The sequence below is a fragment of the Zeugodacus cucurbitae genome, chromosome 4, assembly GCF_028554725.1.
Source record: "Zeugodacus cucurbitae isolate PBARC_wt_2022May chromosome 4, idZeuCucr1.2, whole genome shotgun sequence".
NCBI classification, from domain to species: Eukaryota; Metazoa; Arthropoda; class Insecta; order Diptera; family Tephritidae; genus Zeugodacus; species Zeugodacus cucurbitae.
The window spans coordinates 28,706,420-28,728,285 of NC_071669.1; the positions used below are offsets into that span (position 1 = coordinate 28,706,420).

General features: G+C 37.0%; 1 protein-coding gene and 1 long non-coding RNA gene across 3 annotated transcripts in view; both read right to left on the reverse strand.

Annotated features, from left to right (window-relative positions):
- The window catches only part of LOC105218999 (limbic system-associated membrane protein), a 47,692-nt gene that overhangs the window by 19,955 nt on the left and 5,871 nt on the right, over positions 1-21,866 (reverse strand). The window contains exons 1-3 of one of the 2 annotated variants that reach the window (XM_054228679.1): positions 15,915-16,409; positions 10,880-11,149; positions 10,549-10,646 (exon numbers count right to left, since the gene is read on the reverse strand). In XM_054228679.1, the coding sequence (XP_054084654.1) occupies positions 10,549-10,646; positions 10,880-11,149; positions 15,915-16,056 (510 nt within the window). In that variant the 5' untranslated portion in view covers positions 16,057-16,409. Of the gene's footprint in view, positions 1-10,548; positions 10,647-10,879; positions 11,150-15,914; positions 16,410-21,866 lie in introns of those variants that run through there. The other variant, XM_011194915.3, reaches the window with a different exon arrangement.
- Positions 2,694-6,704, reverse strand: LOC128921353 (uncharacterized). Its single transcript, XR_008470794.1, has 2 exons — positions 3,831-6,704; positions 2,694-3,773 (listed from the first exon to the last, which is right to left on the reverse strand). It is a non-coding gene; the product is annotated as an uncharacterized LOC128921353 (long non-coding RNA).

The window sequence follows — 21,866 nt, forward strand, 5'->3', positions numbered from 1 at the left end:
AAATTTTATGAAAAGATGAGGCGATTAACAGAAGGTTTCAAGACCGGAGCATTATCATGTAGGGACCGAGAAGGTAATCTGGTAACGGATGTCCAGAGCACACTGGGATTATGGAGGGAACACTTCTCCGACCTGCTCAATGGCAGTGAAAGTACAACACCAGGAGATGGCGAACCCGATTCCCCAATCGATGACGATGGAATAGATGTTCCATTACCCGACCATGAAGAAATTCGAATAGCAATTACCCGCTTGAAGAACAACAAAGCGGCGGGGGCCGATGGATTACCGGCCGAGCTATTCAAATAGGGCGGCGAAGAACTGATAAGGTGCATGCATCAGCTTCTTTGTAGAATATGGTCGGAAGAAAGCATGCCTGACGATTTCAATCTTAGTGTGCTCTGCCAATCCATAAGAAGGGAGACCCCACAATCTGAGCCAACTACCGTGGTATAAGTCTCCTCAATATCGCATATAAGGTTTTGTCGAGCGTATTGTGTGAAAGACTAAAGCCCACCGTCAACGAACTGATTGGACCTTATCAGTGTGGCTTTAGACCTGGAAAATCCACAATGGACCAGATATTCACCATGCGCCAAATCTTGGAAAAGACCCGAGAGAGAAGAATCGATACTCACCATCTTTTTATCGATTTTAAAGCTGCCTTCGATAGCACGAAAAGGAGCTGCCTTTATGCCGCGATGTCTGAATTTGGTATCCCTGCAAAACTAATACGGCTATGTAAGCTGACGTTGAGCAACACCAAAAGCTCCGTCAGGATCGGGAAGGACCTCTCCGACCCGTTCGATACCAAACGAGGCTTCAGACAGGGTGACTCACTATCGTGCGACTTCTTCAATCTATTGCTGGAAAAAATAATACGAGCTGCAGAACTAAATAGAGAGGGTACAATCTTCTACAAGAGTGTACAGCTCCTGGCGTATGCCGATGATATTGATATCATCGGAAGCAACAACCGCGCCGTTTGTTCTGCGTTTTCCAGACTAGATAAAGAAGCGAAGCGTATGGGTCTGGTGGTGAATGAGGACAAGACGAAATATCTCCTGTCATCAAACAAACAATCAGCGCACTCGCGTCTTGGCTCCCACGTCACTGTTGACAGTCATAACTTTGAAGTTGTAGATAATTTCGTTTATCTGGGAACCAGCATTAACAACACCAACAATGTCAGCCTTGAAATCCAACGCAGAATCACTCTTGCCAACAGGTGCTACTTTGGACTGAGTAGGCAATTGAAAAGTAAAGTCCTCTCTCGACGAACCAAAATCAAACTCTATAAGTCGCTCATTATTCCCGTCCTGATGTATGCCGCTGAAGCGTGGACGATGACAACATCCGATGAGACGACTCTTGGGGTTTTCGAGAGAAAGGTTTTGCGCAAGATTTATGGTCCCCTAAACATTGGCAACGGCGAATACCGCAGACGATGGAACGATGAGCTGTACGATTTATACGACGACATTGACATAGTTCAGCGAATAAAAAGACAGCGGCTACGCTGGCTAGGTCATGTTGTACGGATGGAAGAAAACACTCCAGCTCTGCAAGTATTCGATGCAGTACCCGCTGGAGGAAGCCGCGGAAGAGGAAGACCTCCACTCCGGTGGAAAGACCAAGTGCAAAGTGACCTGGCTTCACTTGGTGTTTCCAGTTGGCGCCAAAAAGCAAAAAGGAGGAATGAGTGGCGCGCTCTGGTGGATTCGGCTATAATCGCTTAAAGCGGTTCCTACGCCAAATATATATATATATAGATATGAAAATGCATTATCGTGCATGCAACAAACCACTGAAGGGTTACGCAGATGCAGACTGGGGCGGCGATAGAATTGACCGTCGATCTTATACTGGCTATGTGTTTTTCTTAGCTGGTGGTGCGATTTCCTGGAAATCAGAAAAACAAGATTGTGTTGCCTTGAGTAGCACCGAAGCAGAATATTTGTCTATGTCATCTGCAGTAAAAGAGGCGTTACATCTAAGACGCATAATTATAGAAATAGGTTGTGGTGATGTACAAACATCAACAGTGTTATATGGAGACAACCTTAGTGCTCAGAACCTTGCAAAGAATCCAGTGCACCATGCAAGGACTAAGCATATAGACATCAGGTATCATTTTGTGCGAGATATAGTTGAACGAGCTGAAATCAGATTGGAATATGTATCAACAAACCAGATGATAGCTGACATATTTACGAAGAATTTACCAAAGAAGAAGCACAGCGAGCTTTTGGGGTTATTGAATATGAAATAAGATACAAAGCATTTGTAAGAACATCTGCATTGAGGAGGGCTGTTGAAATGTTACTTGAAAAAGCAACCCTGCTAATGACAATGCATATGTTCGATTTCGAATTCGTGCATAATTACATGCAATATATTATTCCATTTTCATTCTTTCTGGTACTTCTAAATAAACTGTTCAATCGTTAAGACGTGCGCGTTTCATTTAAATCCTACAACATATTGTAACGAAAATGAATACCAGAAGAAACTGAATCAACAATCGAAATCGATAACTTGCCAAATGTATGTAGTAGTAGTTTGAAAATGAGCGAAGACGGACTTTAACAATGTTTACTTCCCATATAACATAATTTTAAATGAATAAAAATTCTATAATTTTACAGTATGTAAATCAAACATCAATAAAGATTAATAAAACTTTACACGAATAGTGATGGGAAAAAAATTTATTTATTAACTAATGGATTATATGATTAATTAAGTCTATGCGATTATTAATTTAAATTAATCGCTAAAAAATTAAAATTATCGATTAATCATGTGATTTTATTATTTTCTTTTAGTTTTACCATCAATAATAAATACAAACATTAATTTTACATAGTTTACAATAGTCCGCCGGGACTAAGTGCCAATTGGGAATATTGGCAATTGTGTACAATTTTGAAAATACTGTTTCATCTTCTCCCAGGTATTGACCACATTAGTTTTTAGCTCCATGACGGGCATTGAGGAAAAACGTTAGTTCGTCCTGGATTTGAGATGGTTCGTCATGTTTCTTCGACACTCCCGTCACTCGTATAATATTTTCTATGCTTTCGTCTATATGCGAAAGTGCGGTTAATTCATTCCGTATATGCTTCATAACTGAAGCCAATGCCAGTGGATCTTTAAAATGTGTTTTCTTAAAGCGCGGATCCAAAAATGTGAATGCGGCTAATAAGAACGAATGTTCCATGGATCCGAACAGCCGACCAAAATGTGACAATATAGCCGCTTTTAGCTTATTTCCCGTAGATGACGTGCACACTACTCTCATTATTTGTTAGCGTCCACAATGAGTAATGGGTATCACTTGGCTCAAAGTTGCATATTTCTTCCCACTTATCTGTGTTGCCATAGCTTCCAGTGGCTTGAGCAAGGCAATAATTTCAATTATATCATTTTTGTCTTTTGTCGATATCATCTGCGGTACATCCGAAAAATTAAAAAGAACTTGGCCGATATAAGAAATAAGCTTGACAACTTGATTTTAACATCGATTTCCCTCTGATACGCCAGCAGAAACCTGCAGCTGATACGAGTTTTCTTTAGATCTGCCGTTGCGGTTCAACCAGAGGACAATAGAACGACATTTGGCTGCTAGATTAGCAGCGTCATCAATCTCTAAGGCATTCGTGCAAACTAAATTAAAAGTATTTGATGTTGTTGGCTGGCTGGGGAACTGATGTTAAAATACGCCTTGTGCTAGGCATCTCAATTTCTTCCGTTTCGGTTCCGGCTTGTGTCTAAAATAGTTAACACTTTAACATACTAATGTTGATAATGAAAATTGAAATACTTACCACCTTGAGTGATGCAAACTCTTTGACATGCTTGAACTTTAAATGCTGAAGCAGTTGGTAGTATTTTTGCAATACTTGAGTATTTTAGAGCACAGTCGACAGTGGACTTCTTTGTCGTCTTTTTTGCCAAAATATTGCCACACTTTACTTGACGTCAGGGCCATTTCTTATAATTTTTCACAAAACTTCTGGTTCACAATAAATATGGCGGCAAAAAAAATAATATTACAAATTATATCACACGATTAATTTGTCGAATAATCGATTAATGATTCAATTATTTGCAACCCATAAATCAATGCAATTAAATCGTTATATGAAACAAAATAATCGATTATTGCATATCATATTTTTACTTGGCGTCAGAGCCATTTTTTATAATTTTTCACAAAACTTCTGGTTCACAATAAATATGGCGCCAAAAAATATAATGATACAAATTATATCATACGATTAATTTGTCGAATAATCGATTAATGATTCAATTATTTGCAACCCATAAATCAATGGAATTAAATCGTTGTATGAAACAAAATAATCGATTATTGCATATAATATTGTAACGAAAATGGCACCAGAACAAACTAGAATAGACAATCGAAAGCGATAACTTGCCAGATGTATCTAGACATCGATATTCGTAGTTGCCAGAATGTTCGAGTGACGATAACATGCTAGCAATCGACTATATAAGGGCTGCCGGGCTGGCAGCAAGACACAGTTCTGATAAGAGAGTTGTCGAGTGAGGACAATTCTAAGGAGAGAGTTGTCGAGCAAAGTGTAAACAAGTTATAAGTTAGAGTTGTAAAGTAGAGTATTGAGTACTAAAGTGTTAAGTTATAAGGAATTAGAAATAAAGATTAGTGTATAGCCATTAAAGTGTGACTTTTATTTGACAATCCAGTGATCGAACTCAGGGTAGAGTTTTAGAGTAAACGGCAGATTTTGGAAATCCGTTACAATATTTTAACGAAAATGATAGCAGATCAAACTAGAATCGACAATCGAAATCGATAACTTGCCAGATTTATCCAGACATCGATATTCGTAGTTGCCAGAATGTTCGAGTGGCTATGTATTGCCAACAATCGACTATATAAGGGCTGCCGGACTGGCAGCAAGACACAGTTCCAATAAGAGAGTTGTCGAGTAAGCACAATTCTAAGGCGAGAGTTGTTGAATAAAGTGTAAACAAGTTGTAAGTTAGAGTTGTAAAGTAGAGTATTGAGTACTAAAGTGTTAAGTTATAAGGATTTAGAAATCAAGATTAGTGTATAGCCATTAAAGTGTGATTTTTATTTGACAATCCAGTGATCGAACTCAGGGTAGAGTTTTAGAGTAAACGACAGATTTTGGAAATCCGTTACAATATGATTAATCATGCCATCACTAGTCACCTCATATTTACATATATACAGTGATCCCCGCTTAAGTGTCCCCGTTTAAGTGCCTTTCCCGCTTAAGGGACAATATTTTACGGCATCGTTGTTTTTTCTCTAAATTTACATATAAAATTCCCGGTTAAGAGCCTCCGCTAAAGTGCCTATCCCACAAATACAAAATTGTTTGCAATTGCAGCATGCGCTGAGTATTGTCAAAGGAAAACATATACTTAATTTTGTAATGTTTTTTTTTCATATTCATTGTTATTAATAAGTATTTTTGTTATTAATAAGAAATAAATGTTATCATGGGAAACAAAACCGCGCGAGGATAAGACGAAATATCTCCTGTAATCAAACAAACAGTCAGCGCATTCGCGTCTTGGCTCCCAAGTCACTGCTGACAGTCAAAACTTTGAAGTTGTAGATAATTTCGTATACCTAGGCATCAGCATCAAAACCGGCTATAACCCCGTAAGCGGTGTCTACGACAGTAAAGAAGGAAAAGAAGTAGATACCAAATAAATCCAAAGCAGAGTCACTCTTGCCAACAGGCGCTACTTTATATTGAGTAAGCTATTAAAAAGCAAAGTTCTCTCTCGACGAACCAAAATCAAACTCTACAAATAGCTTATTCCGGTCCTGCTTTATGGTGCAGAAGCGAGGACGACTTCAACATCAGGCGACACTAGGAGTTTTCGAGAGAAAAAATTTGTGCAAGATTTATATATTTACGATGACCTACCCAGCGTAGCCGCTGTCTTTTTATTCGCTGAACTATGTCAATGTCGTCGTATAACTCGTACAGCTCATCGTTCCATCGTCTGCGGTATTCGCCGTTGCCAATGTTCTGAGGACCATAAATCTTGCGCAAAATTTTCCTCTCGAAAACTCCTAGTGTCGTCTCATCTGATGTTGACATCGTCCAAGCTTCTGCACCATAAAGCAGGACGGGAATGATAAGCGACTTGTAGAGTTTGATTTTGGTTCGTCGAGAGAGGACTTTACTGTTCAATTGCCTACTCAGTCCAAAGTAGCACCTGTAGGCAAGAGTGATTCTGCGCTGGATTTCGAGGCTGACATTGTTTGTGTTCCTGTATGCTGTGCTATAAAAAGGCACAGTGATGCTTCCTTAATTTGCACATTATAATTGTTTCATAAGAAGAAAAATCTTCTGATTCGAAGTGTGTAAATGTAGATTATATAAATATTTTGGATTTTTTAGTAACTATATCCTGTATTTAATAATACTTTTTTTTAATATACCATATTTGTATTTTTGACAGCCGAGTGTTGCACAGCATAATAAATTCAGGTAACGATCGGAGAAGTAACTATACATATGCATAGCAATCGGATAGAGGCACAAAACAAGAAGCAAATTCAATTCTCTAGAGGATATTAATGAAATATGAAAAAAAACTTGAGTAACTTCCATATTTTGGACTTGATAGAAATAAAATTTGCAAGGTACATATGTGCAAACCAGTAATCCAAAAAGAAGTTTTATTTTGAGCAAAAAAAAAAAATAAAAATCTTTTATAATGATTATTTATGATTTATATTTTTTTTTGCTCAAAAATAATGATTATTTATGATTGCTCAAAATTAATCATTAACAGTGAAGAAAATCGTAAAAATCTGTATTTTAAAAATCATGGTGGTTAAGTAATTGATTTTTTAATAAGTGATTGATTTTTTTACTTAAAAATCGGAACGATAATCATTATTTACGGTCCCTGATCCTTAGCAAAAAACAATAAATATATATCAAATTTTGTTGATATTAGTTGAATAATTCTTAAGATAGGAGATTTGAACAAAAAGCAATATAATTAATTGATTAGGATTATATCATTCGGTAGTAAAAATTACAGCTATATCTGAATAGAAAAGATCGCAATATAATTAAATGAATAAATCCCATTGTGTGTATTGTGGTAGGCAGTGATTTGTTTCAGTAAGTTTGATTTTGACATAAATATTAAATAAGTTTAGAAGTATTTTAATAATCGTACATTTGTCCCACATTTGGAGGATGGGATCATGTGTAGAGGTTCACGTAAGTGAGGAAAGTTTTTGATTGTCATTCACTTGGGAGTGGCCAGAAACGATTCTTCTCCACATGGTTCAAGCAGCTCACGACTTCCGGTTTTAGACCAAGTATCCTCTGGCTAGCCAACAGACATCCGTTTGAAGGCGAGCTAAAGTGAGAAGGCGAAGCCCGCTTATGCGGTTGTGCGTAGGGCTTGGGATCCACCACATAAAAACGAAGTACCAATGAAAAATCTACGAAAGCCTCGGATGAGACACCCCCCTTTTGATGACGACCCCACGCCCCAACGGAAGAGAAGGACGATGTGACCAAAGATGCTTTCTATGAGCGCCTAGAACGCACATATGAGCGCTGCCCCCGCCACGATGTAAAAGGCGTGCTTGGCGATTTTAACGCCAGGGTGGGTAAAGAAGGTGTCTTTGGCACAACAGTCGGAAAATTCAGCCTCCATGACGAAACATCGCCAAACGGCCTGAGGCTGATCGACTTCGCTGGGGCCCGAAATATGGTCGTCTGTAGTACCAGATTCCAGCATAAGATAAGATAAATACATCAAGCTACTTGGCTGTCTCCTGATCGAAACACGCGGAACCAAATCGATCACGTTGTGATAGACGGAAGACATGTCTCCAGTGTTTTAGACGTGTGTACGCTCCGAGGACCAAATATAGACTCGGACCATTATCTGGTCGCAGAGAAGATGCGCACCCGCCTCTGTGCAGCAAAGAATGCCCGTCAACAAACACAAGGAAGGTTCGACGTCGAAAAGCTGCAATCGCAACAGACAGCCACGAAATACTCTACTCGACTTGCACTCCTCCTCTCTGAGAGCACTCATCAGCATCTCGGTATAAGGGAACTGTGGAACGGCATCTCAAACTCACTGCGTACCGCTGCAGCCGAAACAATTGGTTTTCGGCAACGACAAAAAACAAGCTGGTACGATGAGGAGTGCCGTCTCGCAGAGGAGAGAAAACAGACTGCCTACCTCGCAACGTTGCAAACGACCACAACACGTGCGGTATGGGATAGATACCGAGAGCTGAAGAGGGAAGCGAGACGCATCTGCAGACAAAAAAAGAAAGAGGCCGAAATGCGTGAGTACGAAGAGCTTGAGAAGCAGGCAGACAGAGGTAATGCTCGAAAATTTTATGAAAAAATGAAGCGACTTAATGAAGGTTTCAAGACCGGAGCATCCTCATGTAGAGACCAAGGTGGTAATCTGGTAACCGATGTCCAGGGCATACTGGGATTATGGAGGGAACACTTCTCCGACCTGCTGAATGGCAGTGAGAGTACAACACCAGGAGATGGCGAACCCGATCCCCCAATCGATGACGATGGAACAGATGTTCCATTACCCGACCATGAAGAAATTCTAATAGCAATTACCCGCTTGAAGAACAACAAAGCAGCGGGGGCCGATAGATTACCGGCAGAACTATTCAAATACGGCGGCGAAGAGCTGATAAGGTGCATGCATCAGCTTCTTTGCAGAATATGGTCGGAAGAAAGCATGCCTGACGATTGGAATCTCAGTGTGCTCTGCCCAATCCATAAAAAGGGAGATCCCACAATCTGCGCCAATTACCGTGGGATCAGCCTCCTAAATATCGCATACAAGGTTCTATCGAGCGTACTGTGTGACAGACTAAAGCCCACCGTCAACAAACTGATTGGACCTTATCAGTGTGGCTTTAGACCTGGAAAATCGACAACTGACCAGATATTCAATATGCGCCAAATTTTGGAGAAGACCCGTGAAAAGAGGATCGACACACACCACCTTTTTGTCGATTTTAAAGCTGCTTTCGACAGCACGAAAAGGAGTTGCCTTTACGCCGCGATGTCTGAATTTGGTATTCCCGCAAAACTAATACGGCTGTGTAAATTGACGTTGAGCAACACCAAAAGCTCCGTCATGATTGGGAAGGACCTCTCCGAGCCGTTCGATACCAAACGAGGTTTCAGACAAGGTGACTCACTATCGTGCGACTTCTATAACCTGATGCTGGAAAAAATTATTAGAGCTGCAGAGCTAAACCGAGAAGGTACAATCTTCTACGAGAGTGTACAGCTCCTGGCGTACGCCGATGATATTGATATCATCGGAAGCAACAACCGCGCCGTTTGTTCTTCTTTTTCCCGCATGGATAAGGAGGCGAAGCGAATGGGTCTGGAGGTGAATGAGGACAAGACGAAATATCTCCTGTCATCAAACAAACAGTCGGCGCATTCGCGTCTTGGCTCCCACGTCACTGTTGACAGTCATAACTTCGAGGTCGTAGATAATTTCGTATACCTGGGAACCAGCATCAACAACACGAACAATGTCAGCCTCGAAATCCAGCGCAGAATAACTCTTGCCAACAGGTGCTACTTTGGACTGAGTAGGCAATTGAACAGTAAAGTCCTCTCTCGACGAACCAAAATCAAGCTCTACAAGTCGCTTATCATTCCCGTCCTGCTTTACAGTGCAGAAGCTTGGACGATGTCAACATCAGATGAGACGACACTAGGAGTTTTCGAGAGGAAAATTTTGCGTAAGATTTATGGTCCTCAGAACATTGGCAACGGCGAATACCGCAGACGATGGAACGATGAGCTGTACGAGTTATACGACGACATTGACATAGTTCAGCGAATAAAAAGACAGCGGCTACGCTGGCTAGGTCATGTTGTCCGAATGGACGAAAACACTCCAGCCCTGAAAGTGTTCGATGCAGTACCCGCCGGAGGAAGCCGAGGAAGAGGAAGGCCTCCACTCCGTTGGAGGGACCAGGTGGAGAGCGACCTGGTTACACTTGGGATCTCCAACTGGCGCCGAACTGCGAAGGAGAGAGAGAGGTGGCGCACTATCGTCGATTCGGCTATAACCGGCTAAACGGTTGCAACGCCAATCACATACATACATACATACATTTGTCCCAAATGAGTTTGTTTGGAAATTGATCAGACTTTGATTTGGATATCTGTTAACAAGAAGCGGTAATAACTTTATTCAAAAAATTTTATAACGAACGCCTCTAAATGTCATGCCTAATGAAAACGACTATTAACCAAATGAGCGTGACAATGGTCCTCTATTTTCATCTTATTATAATATATGTATTTAGTTAGTATACATCATAAACAAGAAATAATTTACTGTAAATATAAGAGCTCATCATTTTCACTTCTAGTACTATAAAGAACATTGTCAAGATGGTTGTATTACCCAGATTCGAATTTATATAATAAATGGACTATTTTTGGGTTAACAAATAAATAATACATTTACCTCAGAATTAACATCTCCATGAACTATGCAGGCAAGTTCTACATCATGACCGTCAGCTGCATGCACCCATGACTTCTCGACAGTTATCTCCGGTGGTGCTTTAAAATTCAAAACATAATTATATTTGAATAATATAAACTATAAAAGTATAACCCTTTTAATTTTTATTATACAAATAGCCTTATCAAATTAATTATATATTATTATTAATGTCATCAGTTATAGTTTTGTACCCTAAATGTTGTAATATTTCCTTAAATTCGTCAGAATGTTTTGTTACTTATTACTATATTTTAATCATTTCATTTAACAGGATTAACGGGTAACTTACAAAGAATAGTTAGTTGTATATCCATTGATACACGTTCTTTTACTCCATTATCTGCAGAACACTGATAGATTCCAGCATGATGTCTATCCACGTTCTCTAGTATTAAAGTTGAGCTATCAGATAAATGTGTAGGGCCCGCGAATACATCTTTTTTAAACCAATAAATTGTCGGCACTGGATTACCCGAAGCCTTACATTCTAAGGTAACGGTACTGCCTTTGCGAGCAGTAACTTGTCCATTGTGCGGTAATGCACGAAGTGTTGGCGGTACTGAAAAAAAATATATATATATTATAATTTTGATAAAACCAACAAATTCTTATATTCTTTAATCAAAAGTGTGAGCTTTCAAAGAGTACGGACGTGTTTAATGCGCTCCGTGAAAACTTTCATAATAAATTAATAATAAAAGCAAAACAAAAAAAATAAACAACCAATAACTTGTGTATTCGAAATTCGAAATCAAAACACAAAACATAAACAAAACAAATTAGTTTAAAATAACAATAAATAACAAACAACATATAAAAGTGAACAAAACAAACAAATAAAAAAAAAAACAAATATGAGCGCTAGCGCTGCGCAGTCTCAACAGCAAGGTCGTAGGCATTCTCTGAACGCCTACTTCAGCTTTGTTGAGCCTGCAAAATCTGCTCTCTCAAATAAACAATCAAACGGTGAGAAAGATGAGTCATCGAAGCGCTCAGCCGAGCAGCAGAAGGGATCAGCAGAAACTGAAAAAAACAGCAAGTGCGCAACAACAAATCAGCAGGCAACATCAACCAAGCAGGTATCAGCAAACGAGCGGACAACAATGGAAAAAACAATGCAAGGTGAGCATGTACCGAAGAGAAAAGTACAATCTGTACAGACTGGCATTAACCGCTACGTCAACATAAAAAGGAAATCAAGTCCTATCAAGACAGCGGTTAATGCCAAAAAGTTTCAACCCGCCACGCTTAATACAAATAAGCCTGGAAATTTAAATGGCAACAGATTTGCCATACTAAGCAATGGTTTGGACGACGATGCGAAGGGTGCCACCACAGTCGCGAATGCTAAGCCGCCGCCAATATATTTACGTGAGCGTAGCTCAAATGCACTTGTTGATAAACTCAGTGAAATTGTAGGTACCAACAATTTTCATATCGTGCCTTTGAAAAAAGGCAAGATTGATGAAACTAAAATACAATCCTACACTGAGAAAAGTTTTATGGATATAGTAAAATTTTTGTCAAATAACAACAAGAATTATTATTCTTATCAACTGAAGAGCTCTAAAGGCCTAGTTGTTGTTGTAAAAGGCATTGAGTCTTCGGTAGAATCTAATGATATCAAAGAAGCCCTTGAAGAATGCGGCTTTGGAATTAAAAATGTGGTAAATATCTTCAATAGAAATAAAGTACCACAACCAATGTTTAAAATTGAATTGTTGCCAAACTCTAATCCAATAAAAAAGAATGAAACACACCCAATATACAATTTAAAATATTTACTCCATCGTAGAATTACCGTTGAAGAACCTCATAAAAGAAATGGTCCGGTACAATGCACTAACTGCCAAGAGTATGGGCATACCAAATCATATTGCACTCTACGCAGTGTTTGTGTGGTATGTGGTGATTTGCACCCAACATCAAAATGCACTCTTAAAAAAGAGGATACAAATAAAAAATGCGGTAACTGTGGAGGAAATCATACTGCTAACTACAGGGGCTGCCCTGTATATAAAGACTTGAAATCAAAATTGTCACTGGGAATTCAAGCTCGTCGTAACCAAATGTTGAATATCCCTCGTAACGAAAATGTAGTAATTACAGACCAGAGTTCGAAACCTGGTAATTCTAAGGATATCTTTGTCCAGGGAAGCTATGCAAATGTGGTAAAAGGCAACGCTGTGCAAATGCAACAACCGCAAAATCCACCAAGTGGAGGTATTGAAAATATGATTCTAAATCTGACTCAATGTATGACACAATTCATGTCTACGATGCAAAATATGATCCAAGATTTGATCAAATCTCAAAATCAAATGTTACAAACTTTATTATCTAAAAAATGAGTATACTAAATATTTGTATATGGAATGCCAACGGTGTAAACCAACACAAACTGGAGTTAATACGATTTCTGACTGAAAAAAACATAGATGTTATGCTGATATCAGAAACTCATTTAACAAATAAAAACAATTTCTTTATAGCGGGATATAGACTTCATGTTACAAATCATCCAGATGGAAAGGCGCACGGTGGAACAGCAGTATTGGTTAGAAATCGGCTAAACCACCATGCTTTAGAACCACATGCTACAGCGCAGCTACAAGCTACAACAATATCATTGAAAAATCGAGGCTCTGACCTCAATCTGACGGCTATATACTGTCCACCTCGTTTTAAAATTACAGACTGCGAATTTAAAGATTTTTTTGGAACGCTAGGTCCAAGATTTCTAGCTGGTGGTGATTATAATGCAAAACACATGTACTGGGGCTCACGTCTTATTAATCCGAAAGGACGACAGCTGTACTACACTATTATAAATAAGCACAATAACCTTGATATAATATCTCCTGGTAAGCCGACATACTGGCCCAGTGATAGAAACAAAATACCAGACTTAATAGATTTTGCTGTAGTCAAAAATATAGATAGATCGCTAATAACAGCAGATACATGTACAGACTTATCTTCAGATCACTCTCCTGTACTAATAAAGTTATTCGAACAGCCCATGATAGTTGAGCCAAAAGTATCTCTAACATCTTTTAAAACTAACTGGTTGAAATATAGAAAATATATCAGTAGCCACATTAATATCGATTTAAAAATAAGTACAGGAAGAGACATTGATGAATGCGTAATGGAATTCAATGATGTAATAACAAATGCAGCTGTCTTGGCAACACCTAAAAGAAAAGTTAAGGTTTTTAGAAACATGACTAATAATGAAATAGAAAAGCTTGTAAATGAGAAAAGGCTAGCGAGACGTGAATGGCAGTTAAGTCGTTCCCCTTCTACTCTGCGTCAACTGAAATCGGCTGCACGTAAGTTAAAAAAAGCACTTAAACGCGATGAAGAATACAATACTGAAAATTATGTAAAGCACCTGTGTCCAAATTCTAGCAAGAAAAACTCCCTTTGGAAAGCCCAAAAGTATTTTAAGCCTCCAGTAGATTCCAAGATGCCTATAAGACAGTCGAATGGTAATTGGGCGCGCAGTAATGAGGAAAAGGCAAATTGCTTTGCAAATCACCTTGAAAAGGTATTTCAACCCAATGTACCAAAAAACAACTTTAAGTTGCCAACTTTGCCCAATATTGCAAACGAGTCAAGCGTGTCTATTAGGACGTCTACTTATGAAATTATCAAGATCCTAAAAGAGCTAGATCCGAAAAAGTCTTCAGGACACGATAATATTACTCCAAAAATGTTAATTGAGTTGCCAAATATTGCTATATCAGTGCTCTCTTTGCTCTTTAATGCAATTCTTGGTTTCGGGTACTATCCAATTTCGTGGAAAAAGTCGCAGATCATCATGATAGATAAACCTGGAAAAGACTTAACACAACCATCTTCCTACAGACCAATAAGTCTCTTACCATGTCTTTCCAAAATATTCGAAAAAGTTTTACTATCAAAAATGTCTCCTTTCCTCCACGAAAATAATATAATACCAACCCATCAATTCGGGTTTCGTGCTAAACATGGCACAGTAGAGCAAGTGAATAGAATTACAAACGAAATCAGGAAAGCATTCGAGCACAGAGAGTACTGTTCAGCTATTTTTCTCGATGTAGCTCAGGCGTTCGATAAGGTCTGGCATGAAGGCCTTTTATGGAAAATCAAAAACGTTTTACCTTACGAATTGCATAAAACATTGGAGTCATATTTAAGAAATAGGAAATTTACGGTTAAAGTAGCAGATTTTATATCAGAAGAACGAGCAATAAGGGCCGGTGTACCTCAGGGCAGTGTATTAGGCCCCACTCTGTACATAATATATACAGCAGACCTTCCAATAGCTAACAACGTATTGACATCCACTTTTGCGGATGACACAGCCATAGTAAGCCGAAACAAATGCCCCATTAGAGCATCAAGAGTATTAGAGGAGCACTTAACTTGTGTCGAAGAATGGCTAGCCAACTGGCGTATAAAAATTAATGAGCAAAAATGCAAGCATGTTACATTTTCTCTAAGGCCAGAAACATGTCGGACAATTAAAATAAACAATGTGGGAGTACCCCAAGCGAATGAAGTAACTTATCTTGGGATTCACCTGGATCGAAGGCTTACGTGGCGGAAACATATAGCGAGTAGAGTAACTTGCATGAAGTTAAGAGCAGCAAATTTAAATTGGCTTCTAAACAAAAATTCTAAACTTAGCCTAGACAACAAAGTCCTGTTATACAATGCAATCATAAAACCGATTTGGATGTATGGTATTCAACTGTGGGGTACGACCTGTGCAACCAACATTGATATAATTCAGAGATTCCAATCTAAAATGCTTAGAACAATAACGGGTTCACCATGGTACATGCGTAACGAAAATATCCATAAGGATCTTGATATTCCTATGGTAAAGAAGGAAATAGAGGACAGCAGAAAGAAATATATTTCTAAACTTCGTGAACATCCAAACCCATTGGCAAACGCCTTGGTACATTCCAATCAAACTCGTTTAAAAAGAAGAGATCTACCTGCCTACTAAAGAGCAACGTTCTGCCAAAAAGCTCAAACACATTCTTGAGCTTACTTAGTTGTAAATAGATTTAAGATTTTAATACTTATTGTTAGGCTTTAAACAAAGCAGATTCAATAAATAAAGAAATATTGAAAAAAAAAAAAAAAAAAATATTCTTTAATATATTTAATAATGTAAATACTTATTTTCTGTAATATTTCAAGTAATTCTGTAAGAGTTATAATTTTCGCAACGTCTTGTCCTTTATGCAAAATTACGAAGATTTTGGATTTATTTAAATAAAATTTCTTAGTTATACCAGTTGTCACACTTTCCATTTCCATACCTTTGCAAGAAATTTTAAACTGAATAGTTCTCACTGAGTACAGTAGCATATTAAACATTTTACCAGATCTTGTAAGGATGATAATTGCGATAACAGCAAAATGTATCCTAAAACATGCCAGGAAGGGCTGCCATAAGTTCATCTGCAGTTATAGGTTTAATATTTCGTTAAAATGTAGTATTTATTTCCCGAAGAAATTGTGAATGAGTTATCACATTAAGTTATACTATAATACATATGTATATCGATCACTTAGTTTCATTATCATATAAATAACATTTACATTAGGCAATATTTTCTATGCTTATCTGAAAATATATGTATATATGCTGCTCACAGTTTATGGGAAATTTTATGTATGACAACTTTACTCAATATTTGACAGTTAAACTATGAGCGCAAAAAACTAGTTCTATGGCAATTAATTTTTAATTATTAAATAGAAATGTCTCATTTAAATGACATCCAAAATATATTGAATCTAAAACAAATATTTTGCATTATCTTACTTTCATTTACATTTTAAATACCTATTTTATGTAAATAAAGTTAGCTGATCAGAGATGCTAGTTTGCCAAAATTAATAAATAAACAAACATAATCAGCTGAGCGCGAATAGTTGTGAAACTGTTTTCAGGTAAAACAAAAACAAAATAACAATATTATAAATATTGCAACCTGGGCAAAGACACTAGATAAAACTTAACTGTAAACAGCATAATAGTTCACATCGCGAGCAATGAATGCAAATCATTTTACACTTGTTACTTTTTGTGAAAATCCACTGAAAGATTTTAACATCTAATCACTGTAATCAGCACATGTCACTCATTTACATGAATAGTGTCATAAGTCAAAAAACACGATTTTTGAGTTGAGTATGCAGAAATGTGCGCAATTTCATCGTCCATATTGTATAATAATTTTATTCTGACGCGAAGAAAAATAAACCCTGAAATAAGAATGTGCCGTTATTAAACTCGTTATGTTAGATTATTTTTTAACAACAACAACGACACATCTCAGTTTTGCTAGAATTAGGCTCGTTTTTTTGGGAAAGAAAGACATATTTTGTGTTACAACACATATTGTCATACGGTGAATTTGGTTTTCTTTTCAGAAAGAACGACATATTTTGTGTTAGAACGATCTTTGTGAAAAGGGAATTTTGCTTTGTTGCTTTTCCCAGCAACACATTTAACTCATGACAGATATTTTTCACAAATAACGACATAATTCAAAAGGGGGCACGTTTATGTCTACGACAAATCTTCAGTACACACTTTTAGTAGTTTTTCCAATACACTTTTGGCATTTTTCTATATAGGCTAAATAAGAGACAATTGGAAACTTTAAACCGCTCTCCTGAAAAAAAATCTACTTTTTTGAGTTGTAACACTTACAACAAATACTTTCTACTGCTCTTGACGTCTGTATCCCACGCCTTTGTAACATGATATATGCAATTCATAAATGTAATATTATATTCTTTTCGTATCGATAAAATATAGGAACTCTTTTAAAATTTGCCTCTATAATGAAATGGATGAAAATTTTGTATGAAATTTGACTTCTAAACGCTATTAGGGAGATTTTTGAGTTATGGGAGTTCAACTACATACATATATATATGGTATTATAAACTAATTAATCATATTAACCCTTTAGCTGGCCGTGTGACAGTTATGTTACATACCGTATTATTGGCTCATCTGGATTACGGTTAAAAAATTCCAATTTGATATTATAGGAACTATACTTGATGTAATCCGCCTGCGGTATAGTTTTTTTTTTACAATTGTACCTAGTATACAATGATGAAATAATAACAACAATTCAATTCTATAATAATAAGTTAAAAATAATAATTTAAAGCTAAATGTTAGAGAAATTCATTTGCTGCTACAGTTGCCTTGCTAAGTCTGAAGACCTCTTACGTTTCAGTCGGTTTTCTCGTTCAGCAGATTCGATGAGTCTGCCTCTATATTTACATGCTGTCTAAGCCTCATTTCGTGATACTTTGCAAGTTTGGTTATTTTATTTACTATCCACACCAAAGAGCATTAACTATATTTTTAGTACCTTATTTTGGAAGCGCGGAATGCCGGCGATATAGATTTGACTTGAGCAACCCCATAGTTGAGCTCCATAGACCCAAATTGGCTTTAGTACTTGATTATATATAAACAGATTGTTTGCTTAGATGGTAAAACTTAGCAAATTTTAAATCAAGCTCACACCTTTTTTTCTTGACAAGGTCTTTCCAGCGAAGCTTAGCATCTAAATTGATTCCTAGGTACTTAGCATTATTGTGATGTGGTATAGGAGTACCATTTATATAAATGGGATGGTATGATGTCTTTTTTAAAGTGAAGTGATTTGGAATCGTTTAATTTAATGCGCCAGTTGGAAGTCCATTTAGTAATTGCATTGACTGCTGTCTGCACTCGAAGGTAGATACTGAGATTGGCTCTCTTGCTACTAACAGGGCTGTATCAACCGCAAATGTCGCTGTCACATAACTTGAGTCAGTGGGGATATCACTTGTAAAAAGCAAGTAAAGCACAGGCCCCAACACTCTTCCCTGGGGAACACCCACTTCTGTCGGTTGCAAGTTGAGTATGCGTCCTATTGTTTTGCTGAAGTATCTATCTTTTAGGTACGAAGAAATTATTTCGAAATATTGTTTCGGTAACATGCATTTCAATTTCAGCAGTAGACCGGAATGCCAAACTTTATCAAAAGCCACGTATAAGAAGGTCGCCGAACAAACATTCTTATCCATAGCATTTTCAATGAAATTAACGATTCGGTGCACCTGGTCAATTGTTGAATGGTGATTACGAAAGCCGAACTGATGTACTGGTATAAGGTGTTTTCGATCTATTATTGATTTAAGCCTCTTAATGAGAGCATTCTCGAAAACTTTCGATAAAGCTGGCAACAACGATATTGGCCTATAAGATGTGACATCATGAAGTGGTTTACCCGGCTTAGGTATCATAATAACTTTAGATACTTTCCAAAGCGATGGAACGTATCTTAGGTATAATGCACTGTTTACAATGTATACATTTTTTTATACAATTCTTTGGTAGATTGCGTAATAATTCTCCGGCTATACAATTAAACCCAGGAGCTTTTTTGAGCCTTGCGTTCCTGATAAGACTTTTAATTTCTTTACTAGTAACTGGAGAAATGCTGACGAGTGGATCCAACCGACTGTTTTCACAGTTTAGCTCATGCCAATCGTTAGGTGTAAATGTGTTTCTCAAATGATTTGCAAATACTGTAGCTTTTTGTGCATTCGTTTTGAACCATTCAGTTCCGTTTAATTTTATTGGTGCGACATGTTTTATTTGAAAGGAATAGTTTGTTTGTTTGAAGTAATAGTTTTTAAACTGTCTAATTTTTGTTCTTAGTTCCGCTGTGCATCTATTAAGCTCAGTTTTGAGAGCAACCGGCCTTGTTTGCGACCATCTTCGTCGAAGTTTGCGTTTTTTATGGATACCATCTAAGATGTATTTTGGGAATTTGTTTCCACTTAGATTCATGCGAATATTCGGTGTACTGTTCCACGCAGCATTGTGAATTACTGTTGTGAAAGATTCAACTTCACAATCTAAGTCAACATCTGTCGATATGGGCTTCAGCTTAAATTCGACTTTATTCAGTATTGTCTTAAATTTATACCAATCGGTATGTTTATTAGATAAAGAAGACGTGCCGGGCGAAATTACTGGTTTTTTTATATAGAGTTAGTAACACTGGTGAATGATCAGAGCTTAAATCTAAGCTGTATTTAATACGAAAGTTGATTTTCGATACTTTGTTGATGACAAATAAGTCAAGATCTGGTAATTTCCTACTTTCAGCAGGCCAATAAGTGGGTCTCCCTGTCGAAATAACATTGCATCAAACAACTTGTATTGCTTTTAGAAGTTCTCGACCTTTGGTTGTAGTTAAACGAGATTCTCAATGAGCGTATTTTGCATTGCAAATTGGATAAAGGACTACTTATTTGAACTGTATTTGTCTGACCTTGCTTAGCCATTTGCGCAAATGTATGTTTAGAAGTTGATGGGAGGGGTCTTCCTTCCTTTGTCCACAACGGGGCATTGACCGCAGAAGTTTGGATTAATTTAGAGGCTTTGATAGGCTCAACCTTGACAACAGTATTAAGAATGCTTTTGATTTGATAATCTTTCTTAATGTCCTCGGTAGCATCGAATACTACTAAACAAATATCTAGAGGTTCTTTAGTCTTCCACTTAAGTTCGTTAGTTGCATTAAACACATTAAAGCCTTGATCTTTAAGATCGTTCAAGATGGATTGAGTATCACATGAGTGGTATAAATTTTTTATCATTACCTTTATTGTCCTATTATGTTTGCTCTCGTAGCTAAACCAAGGTATATATTCGTTTGACAAGAATTTTGGTGTTTTTCGATAGTCAGTAGCATCAAATGTATTTAGTTATTAGGCACCGTTACTCAAAAGCTTTATTAAAAAATTGTTTTTTTGTTAGAGCGGTAATATCCGAATGTAATTTATTGAAATCTTTAGCATCGTTTATTATAATCGATGGTGGTCGGTGAGTTTGGTATGATTAATGGCCGCCTTTTCTTTATTTTTATTTCTCAAAGGGCTGTGAACTGTTGGGGAACTCTCAGCTTTTTTTTGAAGAGCGCTTCTTTTTGAGTATCCACTCAATACCTAGTTCATCTTCATCAGTTTCGTATACTTCATCAACACTTACATTTGATGGTTTTGGTGCTGTACTAACAGGCTTGCTTTTATTGGCTTTCAGTTCTTCGTTTTCTTTTTGGAGTGCTGTTATCTTTGTGTAATTGATTACACATCGCTTTTAAAGTTTTAAGCCTTTCATTTACAAGAGAGTTAGCCTTTTGTAATTCTCTAATTTTATTTACTATAAACGAGCTTAGACTGTTTCTCGGCATCACCTCATGTTGAGGTTCAGACATTTTTTCTTAGTCTATATTTAGTAAACCTTTATGACAGCTTTGATCACAGCTGGTAATTGTAAGAAGAGAACAACAGATTGTACATATAATTATTTGCCTACGCACGTGCTTAGTACGGCTGTCTCTATTTATAATAACGTTTTGTTTTTTTTTTTTTTTTTTTTTATAAATTGTTTTTATAATTTTTGGTTCAATAACCAAACGTTTAAGTAATTTTGTTTTCTTTTTTATCAGATTCCACAAAACGCTAAAGGTATGTATATAGAAAAAGCGCATTTTATACAGTTTGCATTACAAACGTTAGTGAGTAATAAATGTCTTAACTAATCGAGCGTTATGAAACGGGACTTTATTTTGGTGAAAATTCCATGGGTTTGATCTGCAGAGATTTTTTAATTATAGAAAAACTGACTTTAATGTTGTTTTGAAGCGCTCACCGATCATTTTCTGATCAATAAAAATAAAATCAATTATTCATTACCATTACGCACTTATGATGGCGGCTTAAATACATTTATTCTTTGCGTAAATAATGAAAATTTGTTTGGCAATATTTCGATTCACTAGTCCTTGTGATTGAAAGAAGTCCATTTTTAGGCGTTTCAATAGGTTATTCCTATTTTTTCAAATATTGCTAAAAACAATTGAATTCTTAATAATAAACTTTTTATTAATGAAAATAATTGCACCTTTTTACAAAGACAAAAAAACGTTAAGTGCGTCTAATTCAATGACCAACTGAAAGCGTATGTGGATTCATCAAAGTTTCTAATGGTTTCGAATGTACAGTTATCCTTGCACAAGCCAAGCAACTATGAGCAGTTTTTTATTGAACATGGTTTAAACTTTCATAAGAAAAAGGTCAACTAAAACAAACCTATAATAAAAAATTGGGTGCGTCTAACCTATGACCAGTAATGTATATATGTATATAAATGATCAGGAAGACCAATGGATTCGAAATCT